Genomic DNA, 25882 nt, shown 5'->3' on the forward strand with positions numbered 1-25882 from the left:
ACAGGGTCGTGGATGGGGAGAAATCGAAAGAATGGGAAGATTTGGGAAGAATGGAACATACTAACTTTTGAGTTGCTTCATTTTTTTTAAATCTTATTCTAATAGTGTACTTAATTGTAGTCCTGTGAACTGAATTAGGCTTTTGACATACTAAACTTAATGCATGTCCTGAATGTATTTTCCTGAGCATCTATGAATTTTGATCTTCCTTTGCTTTCATCCTGTCAACTAACCAAAAAGGACAAACATAAGAAAATAGCCATGATCTAATCACAGTTATAAACAAAAGTGGCAGAGACAGTGGAAACTACAAATAGATACAGAAAAGACCAAAACACAGAAACAAGTTAATGAAAAAATGATTGAGACTTACTTTAATTTCCTAGAACTATTGATACAAGGTAATGGGTCAGAGCACATACTTACAGAACAGATGACATTAATTTCATGTTAAGCTACATGACATATGAAGCTGATGAAGCCAACTAAAAACATTACTTTTGATACTAGTAGTGCATTAGCCTTATAAAAATAGGTATTTTAAAAGAAATAAGGGGTCTTAGTGCAGGCAGAACCTGCACCTTCTCCTGAATCCAGTTTTCTTTTATGAGATAATGAAACAAAATAGAGATTTCTAGTACCTACTTCCTCAAATTAACAGAGAGGAAATGACTAATTATGTATGTCCCCATGATTTCATCCAAGAGCTTTGGGATTCTCATCATTCATTACTGATAAGACTTGAAAAGGAGCACTCTCAATTTATGAATTTTGTAGCACTTTAAACAGCCATTCAACAAAAATGTTATATGATTGGATAAGGGATAAGGGAAGAGCAACTGATGTCATCTACCTGGACTCATGGAAAGCATCTGACACTGTCCCACACAACATCCTTGTCTCTAAATTGGAGAGACATCGATTTTACAGATGGACCACTTGGTGGATAAGGAATGGGCTGGATGGTCGCACTCAAAGAGTTGCAGTCAACAGCTCGATGTCCAAGTGTAGACCAGTGATGAGTGGTGTTCCTCAGGGGTCAGTATTGGGACCGGTGCTGCTTAACATCTTTGTCAGCAACATGGACACTGGGATTGAGCGCACCCTCCGCAAGTCTGCCGATAACACCAAGCTGTGTGGTGCAGTCAGCACACTGGAGGGAAGGGATGCCACCCACAGGGACCTTCACAGGCTTGAGCAGGGGGCCTGTGCGAAGCTCATGAAGTTCAGCAAGGCCGAGTGCAAGGTCCTGCATCTGAGTCGGGGCAATCCCAAGCACAGATACAGGCTGGGCAGAGAATGGATTCAGAGCAGCCCTGTCGCCTCTCCCCTGGACCTCAGAGAGAACTTACAGAAGAGAGATCCCTTTTCCTTTCCTGCATCACAGAACCTCTGAATGCTTGAAGTGACTAATACCAAGCATTTTTATTTTATTTGTTCCTGTTCTTAAGCTCCTTGTTGAAAGTTCAGAGAGCTGGAGAGGGACTTTTTACAAGGGCATGTAGTGATAGGACAAGGGGTAGTGGCTTTAAACTAAAAGAGGGTAGATTTATATTAGATATAAGGAAGAAATACTTTACTGTGAGGGTGGTGAGGCACTGGAACAGGTTGCCCAGAGAAGCTGTGGCTTCCCCCTCCCTGGCAGTGTTCAAGGCCAGGTTGGATGGGGCTCTGAGCAACCAGGTCAGGTGAAAGGTGTCCCTGCCCATGGCAGGGGGGTTGCAACGAGATGATCTTTAAGTCCCTTCCAACCCAGACCATTCTATGATTATGTCCAAATGCACGTATTAAACATAGGAAAACAGATTTAGTCAGAACTTCCGGAAATCCCTGCATGATTCCCAGCAATTTTTGTAGTTTTTATTACAAATTAAGATATAAGATATATTACTAAATCATGTTTCTAGCTAAGTTATTCTATGACTATACTGAGTTTTCTTACACTAATTTCCAGTGTGAGGTCTTACAGGAAGAAAAGAAGGAGAAAGAAAAACAACACCAACAGCAACAAGACAGTATAAATCAGTGTAATTACATCATCTTTGTACCCTGACAAAAGTCAGGCTAAGCATGAAGTGGTAAATTTTTTAACGAATTGAGATTTTGGACAGTGCTACTAAAAGGTGACAAATCATTTACACTTAAGGTCATATGCTAATCAATTCCCAGTTACCTGTTGCACAGTACAGAAGAGTTTATCTTGGATGGCTTTAGAATCTATCTTCAAATCAAGGTGATCTCTACAAATAACAGGAAAATGGCATCGTGAGTTTGTACGTGTACTTTATATGTAATCTTATTTTCATGAAACAGAAGTTTCTGTGCTTTTATCAACCACAACGCATTTGCCTTTACGCTAGAGATTATTATGGCACACTAACAATTGTGATAACAAGTACTGTGATACTATCAAGGACTATGATACTATTCATGTAGTTCATATACTTCTGGCTCTGGAATCACTAGGGCTTCAGGGAAGTAGGAGTCTTCTCTATCATTTTATTTGTTTTCTTTTATCTTCTGGACCTTATTCTCAGCTGAGCTGATCTTATGAAGCAGTGCGACAGGTGACTAGAGAAGTTCCCTACACCAAAGGCAGCAGTGCTCAGGCCTCTTCCCCTTTCTCTGCTCTTCATAAGTAAAAGATCCTTTACTCTAGCACAACCACTGCTTAAAATCAAATATGTGTAGCAGCTATGCATGGTAGGGGCAGGGAGGGCAGAGAAAAGAGGAACAGAGTTGTTCTTCCCAGCTCTTCCTTTCCACTATTGCAGCAGAAACACCATGCACAATGAGAGGATGGATAAAGTATGAAGAAGAGGTAAAATACTGCTTCATACTCTAAATCCTCAATGCTAAGATTGCTACTCAATCATTCATGCCACTGTAGTGCCTCTTGCTAACACACATTTGGTTCTGGCCAACACTCAAAGGCATCAAATGCTCATCAACTGAGATAAAATTCTTTACCATGTCAGAGGATTCCCTCGTTTTTTGGAATCCAGGCAACTTGCTAATTACAGAAATGGAGATAAGATTGTAACTGACCATGCACTTCACTTGTTGAGAAATACTGTATTTTTTTTTATAGGCCTAATAAACTTCCCTATGAAAGAAGCAGTTATGCAGATGGTTCAGTTACTTTAAAGAGGATTTGTTACCATAGTGAATTCTAATGTCTCTCCTCCCCCTTAAAGTGAAAGGAGAAAGAAGCCAGCGGCAACTCAGTTAAATAACATAAATGACCACTCCTGTGACAAAGTTTCAATTGTCCTAGCTACAGTGGTACTCAAAAAGAGTTACAGAAAAACAAAACGACTGTACTGTAATAAATATAGATTAAAAGATGGTAGGCTTTGCGGTCACACTTCAGTTAGAACTGGGGATAATCAGGTTCAGCTCCCAGATTTCCTAAAGGCTTGGACTTTTCTACATGGAAAATCTGCATTAAAAATTATCACTTAATGTAAACTTTACTATTTCAATATAAACAGCTTATTTTGCTGTATCCCTCATCTGTTTTTAAGAATCCTAAATACAGCTGAAAAACACTAGCTGAAGAAGCATACAAGCGAGAAAGTGCAGTCAGAGCTTAATTTCTCTAATTTCACAGCTTAGGTTAAAACATCGTAAGCTTCCATTCTGCGTGGCCTTAAGTAGTAAGTCGCCACTTGCCTCAGTCATCTTAGAAACAAGTCAGCAGTAACAATTCTTAACTACCTATCAGATGAGGAAATACTCTGGTGAATGGAATTGCCTATAAACGCAGCAATTCCCCCAAAGCTGTTTGGAGCACGTTGGCCCCAGTATCACTGGAAATAATTATTTCTTTTGTTAAACCTTGTTTTAAACATTGTAACAGATGGAAGCATAAATCTTGTCCATAATATCTGTAGTACTTTTTATCTCAACTAATCTAATAACTAACTAATCCAAACCATCAAGCATACTCATTTACATTCAGCATGTTCTACTGGGAGTATTCATATACTTAAAATCAGACACTGATATGCTTTAAGCATTCAAGTCTACAAACAACTAAAGGACTCTGAGTAAAAGTTCTTTTCTAGTGTTCAGTTCTGAGACTGACTTACAATGCTTTCCTCACAGTCAAATCTCTTTTTCTTCATAAGAACGTGAAGTGTCAGAGAAGTTTTAAAAATTATTTGGTACACAAAGTAGAGCTAGTACAAAGAGGCCTTGAAAATAAGATAGAGCTTGAGTTATGTTGTGATGTAAGTTTGAATGTAACAACTGGAACAAGATTCATATTATCTTTTGCTGTGAAGGAAATTTTTTGTTATGGCTATACTGTGTGACTTGCTTTTGGGCAACAGTTTTTAAACAGCAGTTATTAAAAACATGCCTTCATTTACTAAAATACAGCTGAGCTTTGGAAAATATTTAGTTTTCAAGTATTAACTCAGGCTCTTCGTCAAAACTGGAATTTTGTGAACTTTAATCAGCTATCTTAACATGAACTATATATCCTGAAGAGTATGTAAACAATGTCAACAAAGCAATTAGCAAAGAGCAAGCAGCAAGTCAAAGTTGCATTAACTCCTTTTTAAGTGCTACACAAAATAATGCAAAATAGTAATAAATTAAAGAATAAATACATTTCTTACCTAGTCTTTTCAGAGTCACCAGGTTTGGTTTTTGGCCTTCCTTTGTTTTGATGACTTTGGCCTGCAATGAGAAAAAATATTTCAAACAAAATGATCATCACCTAAAACAGAGGAATAAAAATGCACTTGGAACTCACATTTCACTTTATAAATAATACATCTTAAACATTTACAATATCAAAAAACTAACACAACCGAGAAGTTTTTCAAAAAGCCACCTCTGAGTGTTACCGTATGAATCTGATTATTTTTATTAAGTAGCATAGGATTTTATTAATCCTCTAAAGGGGAAAAGATACATCTAATAAACAGAAGAATCTTAAAATTCTGTAAGGTATGATCTGACTCTACAATATTGTAACAACTATTAAAGTGGACTCCAAGCTAAAGAAATCAGTACATTATACAAAATCACAGTTATTCACTATTAGCTGATAACTAGAACTTTTAAAGGGAATAATAGATCACTATGGATGTTCTAGTTTGACTATAGTAATTTTACTGAAAGAGTCTGCTACATCAAAAATACACTGCTAAAGGAGTTAAGTTCAATCCACGTTAGTCTTAGAAATGTAAACATATGAGTCGGATCGAGATAAATGTCCCTGATTACAAAATAAAAATGTTTGACAATGTGGAAATACTGGATCACAAAGACGGGAAAGAACCTATCCTGTGATACTGATTCATTTCTAACTCTGAAACTTAATGTCAAAGACTTCACGCAAAACTTTACTAATACCATTTACAACTTCAGAGATCTAACACTGTCATTTATTAATTACAGGGCTTACAAGCTGAATAAACAATTCATTTGTAGCAAGGAAGAAGAAAACATTTCAATACTTTATTGAGGTTGGTCAAAACAAGGAAGCCATGGTATTAACTGCAAATTAATCTCTCAACCGTTTTCTGGGAAATTAAACCATAACATTAGGCATCTGAATGTGCATATGCATATTCACAATTAAGTCAAGAAGTTTTTAATTTTCAAGAACTTTTAGTTAGAACTTTGCAAGGCATTAATGACTTTCAACAGCAACAGTGACAAAATCCACTTATGGGAGAGCTGCCTTCTGGTAACCGGACAATTAGACAAGTAAGGCAAAAAAGAGCATTTCTGGTCTGGTAAGGAACCAACAAGCAGCTGACAAATTCAGTTGCAGAACTGCTGAGCATCACGTTGCAGGTGTTCCTTACTACACATGGTTAAGTTGAAGGGATGCAGAGTAGCAGATTTTTTTTGCTAGTTAAACCTAATGGATTTTAGAAGGCATATAGGAATGCCGCCTTCTGCCTCAGCTACCTGTTCCAAGAGGGGATAGTTCCAGCTATAATCTTTCAGAAGCAGTTTAGGAGGCAAATGTGGCTTCCTAATGTTGGACACAATCACACAGACAACATACAGTCCAGCACCTGGATTCACACTATTTGAGCACTGGAACCTAAACATAAGGTACAGCTACCTAGATCATTAAATATTGCTTGATTACACTTATGCTGAACTACCATAATATCAAATTTGAAAAAAGTAGTTATTAATTTTAAATATAAAGTTTCAGTAACTATTTATGCTTAAAAATGTTTATTTCATGATACTCAGAGAAGTATTTTATATGATTGGATACAAAATACTGAAAGACACTAATTGTGGAAAAATACAAATCTACCCATTGAGCAATCTCACTCATGCCAGGGGGATGTCTCATGTACTCACTTCTCAGGTTAAATCGTATGCATACACACTTTCATGCTTTGTGCCACAAGTAGTTTTTCATTAAAAACTACTTAATGACGTAAAACTTAATCAGAACAAAAATCAAGTGTCATGAAGACTGAACATGTTCGGAATTATTTCATGAACAATTTATTGAAATTGTCACACAGAAGTCTGAATCGGTGTCTGTTGAAGCAGTTCATACACATTAAAAACTCCAAAGCTACACTAATAATCATCACCAATTCCTCATAATAGAGACATTTTAATGATGGAAAACAATAATCCTTTTGAAAGCCAGAAAGAACTTCAAGCTTATCATCATTTAATCATTCAGAGAGAGATATATTACATTTTCTTCATTATATATATGTTCCTTTCCCTTAAGGAACCAAGCTATCATTCAAAACAAAAACTTGATGAAGATAATGAATACAAGCCCTCCCTCTCACCATCAAGAGAAAAAATCAGCACTGTTTTTCATTGAATGATCTAATTTTAAAAGCCATTGAACAAAAAATTATTTCAGAAAAGTTTCCTACAGAAACTACCACTCCAGTACACCACCCAACTTTAAAAGATATTACTTTCAGATTTTTTTAAAAATACTTTTATTTAAAAGTAACAAGCAAATCCTGCCAAATTATAGTTAAAATACTTAGAGAGATATTAATTGAATAGCAAACACGATTCACTTACCCCACAAACATTTTAAAATATTAGTAGAAGTAGCATTGCTTTTGCTAGACATTCCCATTAGGAGCAAACAAAGATATTTAACAGAAATGTACACATGCTCAAAAAAATAGTACATGCAGAGAAAAACTGAAATTAAAAAGGACAGTAACTTCAAGATAAGATACAGTGGCATAAAGTTCCTTTACACTAGATCTGCTGGAAGTCTTAAGCCTTTAAGTGAACAAAGGCTAAGAAAAAGAAAGCTATTCTTCCCCACCCACCGTAAACTTATATCAGCTAGTCATTCAGAGCATAACTCCTCCCTTCAAATTAAAGCCAAATCAAATATTTTCTTCTACATCAGTACTGACATAATAAGTATGGGGGGGAGAGAAGGAAGGCAGAACAGGAAAAAAAACCACCATGGAATCAGCACAGGTTTTTTTTAAGTTACTATGTTCAGTACAGCACTTCATAGTCCTATGACCTCTTCAGTCTAAAAGAATTTTTAGTTCTCTCCCAGCATTTAGCCTTTCATTATCCCTCTTCCCTCCTCAACCTCTCTAAAATTAATCATCTATCCTTCTGACACCCTGCCCCTTCACCACTACCAGCAGCGCAGACAGACTGCAGACACCCTGCCCTTGACCAGTATCGGCAGAACAGCCAGACTGCAGACACCCTGCCCCCAACCAACACAGGCAGCAGGACACTGCCCACATTATTCACATAAAGTACAATTCTCTCAAATCCCGCTACCGCTGGTGGAGCCAAGGGGTAGCACAACTCTTACCTGCATTCAAAAGGCATTTGCATGAATTGGTCTTGCTGCCAGTTGACCTGGACACCAAGTGTCCCCAGCAGTCCACCAGAGCCAGGGCATCACTTATAATCCTGTGTTTGCTATCAATGATGGGATGGGTTGCCGTATGGGTGCGTAGTTGCTCATCTTTTCCACTGCCTCAGTAAAGCTTTGTTTTATGACACATTGTCAGACTCTATTACTATCAAACTAGATGTGAAGGGGGAGGGGGAACATAGCAGGCTTGCCAGTGACAAACTATGGGGTGATACACAATGTTTGGAGGGACATGGTGCTAGTATGGGCCCTCAGCCTGTTGCCCAGAGACATGTTGGGGACACTGCAGCACAGTCAGAGTCTTGTGGAGATGAGCTGGGAGCCCCTGGGGTAGTAGGAGCCAACAAGGAAGCTTCTGTCAAATACCCCAAGGGAAACAAGGGGTGTTCTTCTACGAAGGTGACACAGCGAACAGCCCAGCTGAAATGCCTCTACACAAACGCACGCAGCATGGGAAACAAACAGGAAGAGCTGGAACCTACCATGCGTCTAGAAAGCTGTGACCTGGTTGCCCTTACTGAAACTTGGTGGGATGAATTCCATGACTGGAGCATGGCTATCGATGGCAACAGGCTGTTCAGAAGGGACAGACGAGCAAAGAGGGGTGGAGGCATTGCCCTCTACATCGAGAAATCAATACCATGTGAAGAGCTGTCGTTGAAGAATAGTCACGAGCAGGTCGAAAGCCTGTGGGTAAGAATCAGAGACAGAGGCAACAAAGGGAACCTGGTCGTGGATGTCTGCTACAGGCCACCTGATCAAAAGGAGACTACTGACCAAGCCGTCTTCCTCCAGCTCCAGGAGGCTTCATGCTTGCAGTCTCTCATCCTGCTGGGGGACTTCAACCACCCCAACATCTGCTGGAAAAGTAGCACGGCGAAAGGTAGGCTATCCAGGAGATTCCTAGAATGCACTGAGGATAACTTTTTAAGCCAGGTAATCAACACCTCTACCCGAAGGGATGCAATACTGGACCTGATGCTCACCAATGCAAGTGAGCTCATCGGTGCTGTCAAGACTGGAGGCAGCCTGGGCCGCAGTGATCACGCATTGGTGGGGTTCATAGCCCTTAGGGTATAGTCAGGACCCTAAACTTTAGGAAAGCCAACTTCCAGTTCTGCAAGGAGTTAGTCAGTAGGACCCCCTGGGAAATGGTCCTCAGTGACAGGGGGCAGAACAGAGCTGGCAGATCTTTAAGGACGCTTTCCATAGAGTGCAGCAGCTCTCAGTCCCCAGGTGTAAGAAGTCAGGCAAGGAAGGGAAGAGATCAGCATGGCTGAGTCGAGACCTGCTGATCAAACTAAAGGGCAAGAGGGAACTGCACAGGCAGTAGAAGCAGGGACAGGTGTCCTGGGAAGAGTATAGGGATGCTGCCTGGCTGTGTAGGGATGGGGTCAGGAGGGCCAAGGCGCAGCTGGAGCTTAACTCAGCAAGGAATGCTAAGAATAACAAGAAGGGCTTCTACAGCTATGTCAGCCAAAAAAGGAAGCTTAAAGAAAGCGTGCCTCCCTGATGAACAAGAATGACAACCTCACATCAACAGATGAGAAGGCTCAGGTACTCTACTTTTTTGCCTCAGTCTTCCCTGGTAACCTCTCTCCTCGCCCCCTCTCCCCCCCCAGTTGATGGACTGCAAGATGGAGACCAGAGGGGCAAAGCCCCTCCCACTGTAAGGGAAGATCAGGTTTCTGACCATCTGAGGAACCTGAACGTACATAAATCAATGGGACCTGATGAGATGCTTCCCAGAGTCCTAAGGGAATTGCCTGATGTCGTTGCCAAGCCACTCTCCATGATATTTGAAAGATCATGGCAGTCAGACAAAGTCCCTGGTGACTGAAAGAAGGGAAACTTTGCACCCATTTTTAGAAAGGGTGGGAAGGAGGACCCTGGGAACTACCAACCTGTCAGCCTCACCTCTGTGCCTGGAAAGATCATGGAACAGGTCCTCCCAGAAGCTATGCTAAAGCACGTGGAAGACAGGGAAGTGATTTGAGACAGCCAGTGTGGCTTCACCAAGGGCAAGCCCTGCCTGACCAACCTAGTGGCTTTCTGTGATGGAATGACTGTATGAGTGTACACGGGAAGAGCTACGGATGTGATCTATCTGGACTTCTGTAAAGCCTTCGACATGGTCCCTCACAACCTTCTCTCTAAATTGGAGAAATATGGATTTGATGGGTGGACTGTTCAGTGGCTAAGGAATTCATTGGAAGGTCGCAGCCAGAGGGTAGTGGTTAACAGCTCGATGTCCATATGGACACCGGTGACAACTGGTGTCCCTCAGGGGTCCGTTCTGGGACCAGTGCTGTTTAATGTTTTCATCAATGACATAGACAGTGAGATCTGAGTGCACCCTCAGCAAGTATGCAGATCACACCAAGCTGAGTGGTGCAGCTGACATGCCAGAAGGACGGGATGTTACCCAAAGGGACCTGGACAAGCTTGAAAAGTGGGCCTCTGTGAACCTCATGAGGTTCAACATGAGGTTCAACAAGGCCAAGTGCAAGGTCCTGCACATGGGTCAGGGCAACCCCTGCTACCAACACAGGCTGAGGGATGAGGGGATTGAGAGCAGCCCTAGACTTGGGGGTACTGGTGGACAAAAAGCTGGACATGAGCCACCAATGTGTGCTCACAGCCCAGAAGGCCAACCGTATCCTGGGCTGCATCAAGAGAAGCGTGGCCAGCAGGTCAAGCGTGGTCATTCTGCCCCTGTGCTCTGCTGAGACCCCACCTGGATTCCTGAGTCCAGCTCTGGAGCCCCCAGCACAAGAAGGACATGGAGCTGTTGGAATGGGTCCAGAAGAGGGACACAGAGACGATCTAAGGACTGGAGCACCTCTGCTGTGAGGAAAGGCCGAGAGAGTTGGAGCTGTCCAGCCTGGAGAAGAGAAGGCTGCGGGGAGACCTTAGAGCAGCCTTCCAATACCTGAAGGGGGCCTATAGGAAAGATGGGGAAAATATTTTCAGCAGGGCTTGTTGTGACAGGACAAGGAGCAATGACTTTAAACTAACGGAGGACAGATTTAGACTGGATATAAGGAAGAAATTTTTACCATGAGGGTGGTGAAACACTGACACAGGTTGCCCAGAGAGGTACTGGAGGCCCCATCCCTGGAAACATTCCAGGCCAGGTTGGACAGGGCTCTGCGCAACCTGGTCTGGTTGAAGATGTCCCTGTTCACTGCAGGAGAGCTGGACTAGATGACCTCTTGTGGAATTATTAGTAAAATTAAGGTTTTACATCTGAAAATTAATGTTTATATGAAAAATGTAGCATTGTTCACCCATTGAAGAAAAGCATAAATTCAAAAAGAGCTCTGAGGATGGGACACAGCTGCAGCAGGCATGCGAGGAATCCACAAACACAGCAGCTCCCTGCAACACACCACAGAGGGTGGAGCGGAGTGGAGACTTCGTGGCCGTGCTCCGTGATGATGAAGTGGGAAGAGATGGTCCTCTTGAACTGATAAGCAGCTCATCTGGTCCCCTGAGCCAACAGGTTTTCGAGGCCTTGGCAAAGTGCTATCCTCTCATGAACTTTACTCGTTTTAATATCATTTTAATACCAAAACACACCTCCACCCTGAAGGCTACCCGCCTTTGAGGTGTGACCACTCCTCTTTGAGTCTGCGTCCTCGATTTCTTGTAAACTATACCTTTAAACGTGAAGCGAGAGAATTTTACACCAATCACGATAAAAGGTATGTATGACTACAGTCACTCAAACTCCACCTTGAATGTAGAAAGGATATAAAAATCGCCAGGGAAGTAGGGGATTTGGGGAGAAGATACCACCATGAGCAAGTCAAGAGAAACTCCACCTCAGACTGCCTCTGACTACTGGGATCTGCCGACCGGCTGAGCCTTGCTTCTCGCCCCCTTGGGACGCCTTGGGTGAGACTCAGACTAAGCACTTTTCTCGGGAATCTTAGAAATCTCTCTAGAGAGTTACTCCCTAACGTTTATAGCCAGGCTGTATTATTTATAACCTTTTCACGCGTTTTATACTTAATAACATCATATTTGCACGTGCTTTCTTGCAGACAGTCACCATCACCGGCAACTCAAAAAACCTAGACATCTGTTGCACAAATAAAACTGCATTGTTGAGGTAGCCAGTTGTCACAGTTTCTCATTGAACGTGACCAAACCCTAGAGAGCAGCCGTGCCAGTTCATGAGCACGACTGGACTGAAGGTGCAGACTGAAGGTGCAGCTATTAGTGTATCCAGAATCGTGGTAGTTTAACATACACATTAAACGCGACTGGACTGGTAGTGGCAAATTGGGTATCACCCAGAATTTAAACCTAGCCGCACCTAGCCTCCCACTCGGGTGAGGAGAGTTAGAAAGCAAGGGGATTTACTTTCTGCCAAATTACTCCATCCCTTATAACACAACACCTCTAAAGGTCCCTTCCAACCCAAAGCATTCTATGATTGTATTTGGACCACACCTTCTCACTCACGAAAACATCTGGATTCATTTAGTTGTCACTTGCTATAAACCCATTCAAAATTCCCTATGGCCTCTGTGCATTTCTTATTTTGCCCCTTCACATCATCTGCATGTAGTTCCTCAAAACTGATTTGTCTTCCAGAGTTTGACTTCCCATTTCTAAAACACCTCCCCAATTTACACTTTCTGCAATAAGTTCCTTCAACACTAGTTTCTTCTTTTTTTAAATTATCCTACCACATAACATCTTTTCAACAAATTCATCCTGACTCTTTTGCAACCTTTCCCACATTTTCCATCTCCCAATACATCCTGTAATTCTTCAATGTTTTCACCTATGTCCAAAATCCACAAAAGCAAGATCACTTCTACTGCTCATTTAAAAATAATATTTTGTAATGTATCTTCACTGGCTTCCTAAAATCAAATTTCAAAGTGCTCTGAACTTTCAACACCTATTCAGCTAAGTATTTGAGCATGTGAAGTCCACAGAACAGCACAGCTGGACACCAAGGACTTCAGACTGTTTCATGGTCAGGACTAGAACAACCCACTGCCTTGGAGGTCACAACTTTAGAATACAACATGAGCACGCAGCTGGTCCAGATCCAGCAGCAGTATTCCATACAAGCATTATAAATAAGAACAATTTCAGAATGTCATGGAAATAGCTTATGCTTTCTTAGTTACAGCAGGTGATAAAAAAACCCAAGCAAAATTCAGAAAAAGATTTCACTTTCACCACAGAAAAGTAACTGGCACTGTGGAAGTTTTGAGGGGGTGGGAGTTGTCTCTATTAAAAGATTGTGGGGTTTTTTTTTATTAATTAAAAAAACCAAACTAAACCAATGAATCACACCAACTTACATCTCAAAGTTTGTAGCTGGAGATCCACTCTCAGAAATATTTTGTGGCCTCCTTCCTTTCTAACTACAGGATTATTTTCTTACAGATCTATATGCAGCTTTTAGTAATCACAAACGAATTATGAATATTAAAAATACTCATACCCACATACTTCTCTTACATTTAGATCCTTTTAAATCCCATACCTATCTCAGAAGGAGGGAAACCATTTTTAGCCTTTGACTCAGCATTCTGCTTTTTAGTTCCAGTTTCAATTCTGAAGTCATCCATGTAGAGTCAAACTACAAAAGCACCAAGGAAATAAGACAGAAATACAGAAAAGTAGGAGTATCTAAGTAACTGCACACTAATAAGAAGTGAAACATGATACCTTACTGTTGTGAAAATAACACTAGATATACTTTTGCTTATTAATAACAGCTACAGCAAAGGAAACCGACTTGAACTTGATAAACAGCAAAAATGAACTCACTTGGTAGAAACTCCAGAGGCCAACCTTTGCTTTCCGTTCTTTGGATGTCAGTCACCTAATGACAAATATGTTAGTTTGGTTTTACACAGATAGCAAAAAATAAACAGATATTACTCACTAAATTTAACCAAAGAAAAAACCTAAACCGGTAAAATCTAAACAAAGAAATCACAATGATAATACGGTATATTGTGTCCCAAATCAAGAGGTAAAGAAAAATAGTTTCATTAATCAAAGTATATTTGTACACTTATACTTTTTCACCCAAACCCTGTCAATTTATATTATCTACCAGTCTGACTAATATTAGCCTTTTTTGCAGTAACATCCATCCTAAGCAAAGATAAATTTACACAAGCCTACATTATGAAGATTTTCATAGCATAAAAGTAGATGAAAGTTTTCATAGGACCATCAGAAATCTTTAGGCGCTTCTTGTGCGTTCTATAGATCATTTTTCAACAAGTTCTAACTTTCATTTCCTTCCCTTCCCTTTGCCCTTGTACATTGGTTTCATTTTCCCCACTAACACGTCACCTTTTTTTGCTGCCCCGCCCTCCTGTAAAACATGAAAGGTTTTTTTCACATGTACATGCTAAATTGTTTTGACCTTGGTAGTAGATTCATATTATTTATCATCCTGATTTCTGTATTATACAGATTATTTATAACACAATTTATAGGCTACATTATAACAAACAATTTATTAACTAGCTTACAATAATGATGGTCAAGATGATCAGAAAGAGGTAAATATGTTTCTTTTAAATTAATAATTAGTGTGAAAGAACTGTCTATAAGCAAACTTCAGGTTGGTTACTAAATTCTTAATTCCATGCTGTTACAGCAGGACTGTCACAGCCTGCTTGCATCTAGCAAACCACACCAGTCAGGAAAATTTATGCACTGGAATGGTTTACAGGCTCCCTGTGATACTGGACATGAGACAGGCACTAAGACAGCAACAGCTGGGAAATTCCACTGACATCCACTAGAGAAACCCACCTAAAACAAGTTATGCGACAATAAAATCCACAACTTTGCACTTTTTTTGGGGTGTGTGTTTGTTTTTTAAGGAATAAAATCATATATACTGGCTTTGGCTGGAATAAAGTTAATTTTCCTCATAGCAGCTTGTATGGTGCTGTGTTTTCGATTCATGATGAAAACAGTATTGATAACACAGGGATGTTTTAGTTATTGCTGAGCAGCGCTTGCACAGAGTGAAGGCCTTTTCTGTTTCAGATGCTGCCCTGGCAGCAAGTGGGCTGGGGGGTGCACAAGTCGCTGGGAGGGGACACAGCGGGGACAGCTGACCCCAACTGACCAAAGGGATATCGCATATCGTATGACGTCATGGTCAGCATATAAAGCTCAAGGAAGAAGGAAACGTTCGGAGTGATGGCATTTGTCTTCCCAAGTAATGGTCACGCGTGATGGAGCCCTGCTGTCCTGGAAATGGCTAAACATCTGCCTGGAAGTAGTGAATGAATTCCTTGTTTTGCTTTGCTTGTGTGCGCAGCTTTTGCTCTGTCTGTTCACTGTCTTTATCTCAATCCATGAGTTTTCTCACTTTCATCCTCAAAATTTTCTCCCCCATCCTGCCGAGGGGAGTGAGCAAGCAGCTGCATGGGGCTGAGCTGCCTACCAGGGTTAAACCATGACAACACAGTATGCCATTGTACTTTCAACAGTTAAACAACCTTCCAAAAGGCAGAATTAGAGGCTCTTGTTGATGGATTTCTTTGGTCAGCCTTCACAAAATATGTATCCTTAGTTTAATTATTTTTCAGGAACAAAAATCAGCCATGAACAGAGAACAAAGTTTACTTTATTAAGCTTCTGTGATGGATGCACTCAACTCCTTGACCAAATTAGTGGTAGTCTGGTTCAGGCTCCAAAGGAGGTAAAGGCCTAGGCCACGACCAGGCCATGAACTTCTCTAGTTCCAACCTGTTCTTTGAAAACTCACACAGGGAGAGGGTGACACAGTGAGCTTTGATGTATATGAGCCTGGAAACCAGAACATTAATCATGCAATTAACACATAAATAGCAGACGGTTCTTCCAAAACTAATTTGGTCAAGGAAGAAAGGAAGTCACGGGTACAGGGAGTCTCACGCTTACCTTTTCCATTGCATGTAATCTGATTACGAGCCAACCACTTTATTCCATAAATGTGACAGCCTGAGTGAGCTTTTTTTGAGCTCTCCCTCCCAAGTAGCTGGCAGCATGGCGGTGATCTCCCCTTGAGTTGGGACCCCTCTCAAGGCTATTCCTCAAGGCTGAGAGACCCCTTACCAACTGCAGATCTTTGGTAAATGACCAATATCACACACAGTCTTGTATCACAGGGCATTAAGATCTTATATTGGTAACTTTGAATCATTACTATATGAGGGAGCCGGGCTTGTTTAGCCTGAAGAAGAGAAGGCTGAGAGGGTACCTTATAAATATCTTAAGGGTGGGTGTCAGGAGGATGGGGCCAGACTCTTTTCGGTGGTGCCCAGCGACAGGACAAGGGGCAATGGGCACAAACTGAAGCACAGGAAGTTCCGTCTGAACGTGAGGAAGAACTTCTTCACTTTGAGGGCGACATAGCACTGGAACAGGTTGCCCAGGGAGGTTGTGAATTCTCCTTCTCTGGAGATATTCAAGACCTGCCTGGACAAGGTCCTGTGCAGCCTGCTCTAGGTGACCCTGCTTTGGCAGGGGGCTTGGACTAGATGACCCACAGAGGTCCCTTCCAACCCCTAACATTCTGTAATTCTGTCATTATATCCTCTGTGCAGCAGAACCTTGCCATCGGACTTTGTTAAGCCTCGCTTTTACAACACCTTACTTCAGTAAAACCACTTCTGCTGCTACCTTTGGCAGTCGTTCTTTAAGCAGTCTAAATCTCCCCCACAGCAGCTTCACTTTCTCTTTCAAGCCTTCCTCACCAAAAAAGTTACTCTAGTAGAATATTTGTGCTTGTAAACTTTAAAATTGAAAGAATGAATCTAAAGAATTACAAAGGGCTACTAAGATAATGTAAGTCCACCTTGCATGTTAGCACCATACCACACTTGTTTTGAACACACAAGCCAAAGAGGCATTTGAGACCCACAAAACCCTAGTTTTAAATACAATCCAGTTAAGCATACTATGTAACCAATGTTTTTCCCATACAAACGGAATCTGTTTACAGAGCATGAAAATAACGGTCTATAACCACACAAATAACTTAACATCACAATATCAGCGCAAAACAATGCTCCAGTATAGCAAAAGCTGAAGCATCTTCCACTGAACTCCATTACACCAATACACGTTACCTGAATCCTCTCCTAAAGCCAAAGGGAAGCCTGCATCTGAATGCACACTGACAGGCAGGACTGGACAGTCAATCAAATCAAAGATGACTTCAGACTCACTTTCAGTAAGCCCAGCGAGACCCCTCTCCTCATAACACACAGCCTCCACCTTCTCATTCAAGCAACCATCTCCCACCTCCTTTCAAATGCAAAATTCTGAACATAGACTTGATAGTTAAATCTCACAGGAAAAGTGCATTTGCCTGAGGAAGCACACAATTATTAAAACACAGTGGCTGCAAAATTTCAGCCACACCATTACATAACGCATTCCAGGATGATGAAAATCAACACACTGTTAGTCTTGTGATGTCAGAGGTAGTGTAACTTACCCTGGGATCATGTGCTTGATGACAATTATGATCTTTCGGATCAGACTGTGTTCTCTTTCTGTCTTTTTCTAGTTCTTTTTGTTCTTGAGAGATCATTAAATGAGATTCTGAAGAACTGCAGTCTCTGATAAGTAAAAAGAGAGAACCCTAGTTCTTCCATTGTTAATACCTTTCCCCCGTATTTAAGACACATACCATGCACATATCACATGAATGAAAGACGAATACAAGAAGTCTACCCATCACAGAAGTGTAATGGCATAAGCATATTTAAAGGATTTGATCAAACACACATTTTTTATACCTTCAAATTGCACACTCCAAGGCTATGCAAAAATAGAACAAAAAAGCACCGTTTTCTATAAAGGGACAGGAACTGAATTACTGCACTTTTTTTTTTTTAAATAATAATAATGACAATTAAAAAAAAGCAATCTTGCCTAAGGCCACATTTTAATTGTGTGGTATAGAAGGGAAATAAATTTAAGTTCCTCCAGAATTTTCAGGTTTACAGAATCCTGTTTAGTCGTTTACTTACTGTATTGTTTTTGAATGACAGATAACACATTGTTCTAAGTAGATGAATAAAAATCAAAAAGATTTTTCAGAAAAATGTTTAATACAAAAGTTACGGCACATATGGTAACTTAGCTAAACCTGTCAATACGGAATGTCTCTTACTCTCTCTAGGCAAGGCAAAAACACAGAACAGACGTAGCAAAACCAAGTTCCTACAAACTAGGGTATACGTCCACTTTTACCATTGCCAAAATGCATTTGCTACCATTCAGTTCTTCAAATCAGCTTAATTTCCTAGCGAACTTTATATAGCAAAGTTAACACAAAAAAGTGGGTGTGCTTGCACTGACATTTTCAGGCACCAAATTTCCTCGACAGCGAAGTACTTCAAGTTGGGAGGACAAAAAACATGAAAATGTAACTGTTCCCTGTTATTTCCAACACGGGTAAAACTTCATGCTGAAAGAAACTGCTTGGAAGCGGAACACATCTCAAGATAGCTTGTTTAGCTCATAAAAGTTCTTTTTACTCCTAGGCTGCACTCCGGTTGCAGTTCTGATAAGTTTATTATTTCAGTTTTTATTTAATGATAGATAACAAAATTTAAGCAATATCTGCGCTATGTATTACTTCAATCTTACACTAAGCATTGCTAATTAAAAAAAAGCAAAGTTGACACTTGCTTACCTTTTCTCAAAGAGCGACTTCTTTGGTTTCTGTTTATGTTGTTTAATACCTATAGAAAATTATGGGGGGGGGCGGGCAGAAAGGGAATTAGTTTCAAAGGAAAGTCAGCATTGAAGGAATTTTGCTACATTCAAGGTAGATCTTGAAATCAGATGTTACCATTGATTTCTTCTAATGTCTTCTTTAACTTGTCGTTTTGTTGAATAAGATCCTTAAGTCCATCAAGAATATTATTGCACAGTTCCTGAGCTCTCTCATTAGCTTCCAAAGCCAGTTCATGTTCCCCCAGTAATGACAGCGCCTTACAGAAGTGGTAGTGACCCTACACAGACACAAGTTTGAATTTCAAGCATTCATTCACACAAATAAGAAAACAATTTATATCCAAAACAGCTGCAGTAGACAATACAAAGTAAAATTTAACCTAATCAGAAGTTATCCACTCCACCTTTTTCAGGTCAAATGATAAATAATCAAAGTTTTCAACTACTCAGCACACTGAAACAGAAAAATAATTCACTGGGAACAGTATCTAGCCTATGGCTTTGAAAAAGAGAAAATTTGCTTTTTCCCCCTAATCTCAACCCTTACTTTGCAATTTTGTAACTATCCCTTATTTACTTTTCTTTAGGCCAAGAATATTGGGAAATACATGTTGGTCATTAATCAGGATTGCTTTATTGTAAGGACTACATATATTCTTTGTAAAGCATTGTGATAACATAGCTACACACAACAATGTAATAAAGATTTTCTTCTGTCTTTACACATGCAGAACACCATGTAACAACACTTATAAGCATGTCAAAATAACACTTTAAATATAAAAATACAACCAAACTATGTACTTGGCTGACTAAAGCAGGATTCTTAGCCCACAAGGTACTGCGTTCATTCTACTGTCATTAGCGCTAAACACAGATGAGAACATGTCACACCCACCTGCATCAAACCTGTAATTAAGACTCTGGGTTCTTATGTTGGGTTTACAGTACCAACAAAAGACAGCTTTGAAGTGTACACGAAACTAACCTTTGGCCAATTAGGCTTCAAAATAGCAGCTCTTTTTCCATCAGCAAGGGCTCTCCTTAGAGAAGGGAAGGAAAAAGAAGAGATATTTATTATTTATACTTCAAATAAGTCTACAGACCAGACGTACAAGGCACTATAAAAATACAAAGTGAATAAAAGAACAGTTCATTCACCTGTGTAAAGGCATGGTCAGATAACACTTCTTAGCTGAAACTAACCTGGGTTAAAATGTTACAGTCTCAACTATTTCACCCATCAGACATTTATTCCCTCCCCCTACCTACCAGGTTTTCCAGCATTTGTGCTTACACACCCCTTAACTGGGTTCTAACAAAATACTCCTTTAAAAAGCAAAGTCTGAATACCAAACCTAAACATTTTGACAGAAATCATATCAGAGGGTAGTTACATAATCATAGCTAGAGATTTGAGGGTACAAGTATTAACTGCCAAGCACAGAAAGAACTGCAGCCCGAGTAACATGCTTGACTGAGTTTTTATATACAAGGTGTTGTAGAATAATCGGAATTACAGCTTTGGTCAGGTCAGAAGAGAAGCAGACTACCCCTATGGCTACAGGAGAGAACACAGAGCAGCAGCGATGGCCTCTTCTGAAATCAGTGCTGCTCAAAGCAGACTCTTACAGCGTTCATATACCTTTGGGATATACCACTTATTCTTCACTCACTACAGCTGTGTGTCAGGATGTTGTAAACTGCAACAAAGAGTGGTCACATATGGATTACTTCAGACGAGGAAGCTTACAAATAACTCCCTCCTTCTTTAGCTGGGTCATGCTAACTCAGTGAGGCCTTTAGAAAACATCTGCAGCAAGACTTGAGAGACCTGCAAAGGCCTATGAGGCGTTAACTATTTTACCTCCACAAAGCGAAGGAGTATGTAAAAAAGAAATAAAATCGTTTCACATGAAAGCGTTCATAAATTGCCTAGTCACTACCATTGTTTTTTGTAACCATTATAGCAGAAAAGCCTGTACAGAGGGTTCTGAAGGAGGAGGATGAGATGCTCTGCGGTAACAAAAGCTGGATACGAAAGAAAAGCCTGAAAGAGACAATAATTTCAAGACAAGAAGCATGCTTTACACAACAAAATTCTTCAGAGATTTCAGGAAAAAATAATTCAGTAAAATGAAAGCAAGTTACAATAAAAAAATCCCCCCTCCACAAATTAGAGAAACTCCAGGTAGTAATGGCAGAATTTAGACATGTGGCAATACGTTTAAAGAAATGAGTAAAAAAGAAAACCACAGCAGTACTAGTGACTAAAATGGGAGAAATTGCACCATATTCACATCACTAAGGAAGCAAACACAAGAATGCCTGAGTAAAAGACAGACAGTGGGGTACAGAACTTAAAGATACTAAGATATTATAAAAGCAGTTTAAAATATTAGAAAAAAATGAAGCACTTCTTTCGTTCTCTAGTGTGTGCCCTTACGGTTTGTTTTCACCCACCCAGTCCTTCCTCCAGTGCCACCTTCTGACAGCTTGGTGCAGTGCTAGGAAAGTCGTGCCAAGCACTGTCAAAACATCAAGACACAAGGCTGAGCTGCCCTGAAAGGTCCTGTCCCGTGTATCAAAGCCTGAGATGGAATACGACCACTGCCTCTCATGAGGTTCTGAAAACGGGAGGAAGACACGTGCCCTGGTTAAAGCCACAAACTCCCCAGCAGATGATCTGGAGAACACTGCATAGTCCTGTAATACAAAATTGTATTACGCTGCCAATAGCAGGAAGTAAGCTCTGTACTGAGTGTGCAAAGCCTCAGGACTGAGGCTTCTCCGTCTTGCTCAGCCTGAACTGCAGCTTCACCTGCCCGCAGTTTGCTTTTACTTCGTTTAACAGTGGCAGCAATTTCTCTAATTGATTGGGTAGCTACGGCCAATTTGCTTTACTTTTGTGTATGTTTGCGTGGTACAACCACAGATTTAGATGAAATAGCTGCTTGTTACTACCATTTATACAGAATGAGGTATTTATGATTCCAGAATGATAATGTCCTCTAAAGAAATACAAGCCCGATATGACAGCAGAGGCCCTGAGAGATGGAGACACAGGGTGCAACATAAAGGAGTACAGACAGGCACAAGCTGACAAGAAACAGGGCACAGCCTTAACACTAGAGACACTATGGCTATAAACAATTCACCAATGGTCAGTTAAAGACATGCCAAATCTGGACAAATAGACTTTAAAAGTAATAAATAAAAAGTAATATCTACAGGAAGTACCATGTATAGTAAGCTCAGATGTAACAGGGTGCTGCAAAGAAAGACAGAGCAAAGGTGCAATAGCATGTTAGCAACACAAAAGTACTTCAAGTGGGTCCCAGAGCGAGGAAGAAGCAGCCATCAGCACCAACACCACCTCCCTCCTGGAGGAGGGCTCCGCACGCTGACAGCTCTCTAACCCCACTGCTACGGGAATGGAACTGCCGACTTCAGCACCCACACAGGGGAGCAGTGGAGGGGAGAACACAACACCAGGAAAATGGGAGAAACTAAAACCATGTGGATACCGATTTTAATTATAATGTTATTATTTCTTTTTATTTCAACAATTAGATCTGGACTAATAACAATTAAACCCTTAAGACCTCAATTACACAAACAATAAATTCTTGGATTTGCTTTAGATAAAACGTATACAACCACGTTGCTCATAAACAAGATTTTTAGCTTAGGAACTGGCTTCAGGAAAATAAACCCCATATCCACACTGATCTCTTCTTAAACAGATTTAATAAAAATCACAATACTCAATGGCACTGAGGTATTTTATTATTCCTGTTGTATAACCCTCCGACCGCAATTTTAAATGGTATTACATACTGCCAACAGATACAGCTAATATTATTCATTTTTCTTAATATCAGTTTTATGAGGTAGTAATATCACAATTATTATATACTTCAGTCTTAACAATACTGTCTTCCTAAGTATATTGCCAATTTTTAAATGCAGATCACTACAACATTTCAGATTATAAACAAGAGGTTACTTACTTGTATTGCCTTGTGAGAATTAAACAGAGAGCTCGGTTTCCATACAGAAGATGGTTTGCAGGACTTAAAAAAAAAAATTATGAAAAGTCAGTAATGTATATTACTTTTGAAAAACTTGAGGGGAAAAAAAGGTTTTCACAATAATTGTCTGCAACCTCTCTAGCACCAATAATTATATACAAGCTTCCTTGAATAGTCTCATTGTTTTACAAGCTAAGTCAGAGAGAATATTAGTTTCAATTATGTAATAATTTCTAAGATTTAAGCCCACTAGTGCAACTTTCAAACAATTAAAATCACTCTCAGCCTACTTAAAAAAAAAATTTTTAAAAGGCAGAGAGAGATTTAAACTCGTTCCCCAACTCACTAGGCTCTGACAAACATATCACAGCACACCTCAAATGGTGCAAAGGTATAGCTAGCATGTTCCCTACAACCTCAGCTTTGTTTGAAAAAAAAGAAAAAAGACAAAACCCCAAAACAAACAAAACCCAAAAAAAGGCATGAAGCACAGAAAACCTCGCTCAACTGTCACATATATCCCATTTTATTTTGGTCTGGAATCCCCAGTTTGGAAGACCTAATTAAATCAAACATCTCATGAACACTTCTGGATCACAGGGTCTTCCGGATCTACAATTTTTTCATAACCCTCTGTCTGACTGGGCAGGCTAAGCAGCAGTTCTAAAGAGCCAAAAGATTGCCCTTTGCTCTTTTTAAGCCATGGGATTTCCTTTGCTCTTTCACTGCATTTTGCTCCTCCCTCCCCCTCCAGCTACCCTGAGCAGAGCCTTTCGCAGCCTGCTCAATCATCTCAGAGACAGTCACTTGACTGAAGTCAGTCTACTCAACTTTTCAAGGAGGCTAAGATCAGCTTGGATTTGAGATTGAAATGTATCCTACTATGTAAAATAATACTATAAAATCTGAAGCAAGACATCAGCAAACTGCTAATCCTTTCAACTGCACAATTATAAAGCTACAGACTTTAAAATGAAAAAATAAAACAGTTTGCACAATGATTTTTTTTATGAAAGGTGGGACTTTATGCATTTCATCATATTTCACAGACACCAGAACTAGTAAAAGCAGCATTTACACAACTACAACACAAGTAACTTTTACATCAGTGTTCTGGAGCTAGTTCACATTACATGCAGATTACAGGGGGAGGGAAATGCTCTACACACATAAGACATAAATTCTCACTTAATCTCGGTCTCCCTGCCCCTTTTAGAGAGCCAAGGAAAGTCTCCAAAGCCTTGCAGCAAATGACTTTTTGTAACTCTTGTTTAATTTCTTCCCAAAGGAAATTAAGCCTGTCACATACAGAGTTGCCAAGAGCAAATACGTAAAAATAAATATTTGTTCTTGTTCACTAGTTCTGCATCATAGCTGAGAAGATAAACATTTGCAACAGTTGGTCATACTGTTCTGCTGGAAGAATATATAGGAGGGATGATCCCAAAAGTGGCTGTTCACCCCAAATAACTTATTTCCTTTCAGGTTTACTATACTTACTGTGTAGTCACTTTAGATCAGCTTTAAACCCTAAGGGGACTTTTGGGACAGTACAAGTGCAAATAACCACTAGGAACAAGAAATAAACTAAACAAAAAAATGTGTTATGCAGTTTTTGGGTTTTTTTTTAATTCAGTATCATTTGGCCTCCAAGTACAGTGGCTCATGCAAAACTATATAAAAGCAGCATAAATCTGAATAAACTGAATACATATGACATAACACAATGCAGTTAACCAGCTTAGTTCTTACCAAAACTCTATGGCTTTAGTATATGACATTATAGCACGATCAAAGTTTCCTTGGGAAAATTCCTCATTTCCTTTCTGTTTCATAGATTCACTGTTCTGTGAAATCAAGAAAAAACAATTCAGCGACCACTGTAATTACACTCAGTTGCAATGAGAAAGAAAACATTTGACAAGAGGCAGCTAAGTTTTTATCCTTCTAAAAACAGGTTACATATGCACTATTAGTTGTAATTTTATACTTCTAGTTAATTGCAATTAATAAGCTTAAAAGTGTACAAATGAAAGTGTTATGCAGACAAGAATACAATGAACAATACTAAAAAGCAGGACTAACTCAGAAGGTCTCCTAGGTTCCCTAATATAGTTGTCACCAAAAGCGAGCATGTGTCAAATAGCATAGCAGGCTGAGTACAGCACAGTTCAACCACCTTCCTGCTCAGTGCCTTTCAGTGTAGCTCCTGAACTACGGAACTGTAGCAAGGAAGACACAGGAATTAACCAGACTCCTGTAGAAAAAACACCAAACATCTACACTAAAGGAACACATGGCAAAGAATCTGAGTGCATCTTATTTCCATGTTAGAGGGACCAAGCTGAACAATCTTCTATCAATATTAACTTTCCTTCCTTGAGGTTTTTTGGGGGGTGATGAGGGGAACACTCTCCATTGTACAGTGACAACATAAACAACGAATATTCTGTTTATTAGGCCAGGATCTCTGAAGTCAACTATTTATGTGAGACAATTACTCACTCTAGCTTTTGAAACCTTTACCTTTGATCATTTGGTGATTTCTCTAATCTTTGACCATAACTCCCTCCCTCCCAAAACAACAACAAAAAAATAAAAGCACAATAAAAGCACAAACACATTCTATATCTTCTCTCACCTTCCTACAGTTTTCACAGGACACAGCTTTAAATTCTTCAACTAAATTACAATCTTCCAAAGCAACTTTAGTAATGTAACGTTTGCCTGCAGACAAAATTCAGAAAAATGGAATAGGTAAAGAAGTTATCAAAGACAAGAAGTAGGGTTTATCTTCTGCTGCTGAGAATCATGCTTTGTTTTCTGACTGGAAGCAAAATTTAACATACCAACTAAATAACAGAAACAAATTAAGCAAGTGAAATGTTCAGTAGAAAAGGAATTATTTATTATTGGGTAAGCCCAAAATAACTGGTGGCAGATCGTCAAACACTTAAGTACCTGCCCAATTTCAAGGAATCAAGTGAAACTCAATTGTATTTAAAAAAAATTTGCATTTTAAATAATTTGTAAAGATTTGTATTTTAAAGAAGTTGTACATTGGTACCTAACTATAAAAAGATTCTTCTCCTCACATGTAAATTTGATTTCTACCACCTTGTTAATTACTGCAACAGGCAAGTTAGAATGCGTACACGCAAAAAATAAGTCCATATACAAGCCATTTAACATATGTCGAGAACAGTGGATCTGGAAGCTTTTCGTC

General features: G+C 39.8%; 1 protein-coding gene across 9 annotated transcripts in view; it reads right to left on the bottom strand.

Moving 5' to 3' along the window:
• Nucleotides 1-25882, bottom strand: part of TTC3 (tetratricopeptide repeat domain 3) — a 73712-nt gene that overhangs the window by 37601 nt on the left and 10229 nt on the right. For 8 of the 9 annotated variants that reach the window (XM_075432078.1, XM_075432094.1, XM_075432068.1 and 5 more), the window contains 10 exons: nucleotides 25298-25383; nucleotides 24409-24503; nucleotides 22636-22698; nucleotides 19611-19665; nucleotides 18738-18900; nucleotides 18579-18627; nucleotides 17373-17496; nucleotides 13685-13739; nucleotides 4629-4689; nucleotides 2174-2240 (listed from right to left, as the gene is read on the bottom strand). In XM_075432078.1, the coding sequence (XP_075288193.1) occupies nucleotides 2174-2240; nucleotides 4629-4689; nucleotides 13685-13739; nucleotides 17373-17496; nucleotides 18579-18627; nucleotides 18738-18900; nucleotides 19611-19665; nucleotides 22636-22698; nucleotides 24409-24503; nucleotides 25298-25383 (818 nt within the window). Of the gene's footprint in view, nucleotides 1-2173; nucleotides 2241-4628; nucleotides 4690-13397; nucleotides 13494-13684; nucleotides 13740-17372; nucleotides 17497-18578; nucleotides 18628-18737; nucleotides 18901-19610; nucleotides 19666-22635; nucleotides 22699-24408; nucleotides 24504-25297; nucleotides 25384-25882 lie in introns of those variants that run through there. The other variant, XM_075432111.1, reaches the window with a different exon arrangement.

Source organism: Opisthocomus hoazin, chromosome 1 (assembly GCF_030867145.1).
Source record: "Opisthocomus hoazin isolate bOpiHoa1 chromosome 1, bOpiHoa1.hap1, whole genome shotgun sequence".
NCBI classification, from domain to species: domain Eukaryota; kingdom Metazoa; phylum Chordata; class Aves; order Opisthocomiformes; family Opisthocomidae; genus Opisthocomus; species Opisthocomus hoazin.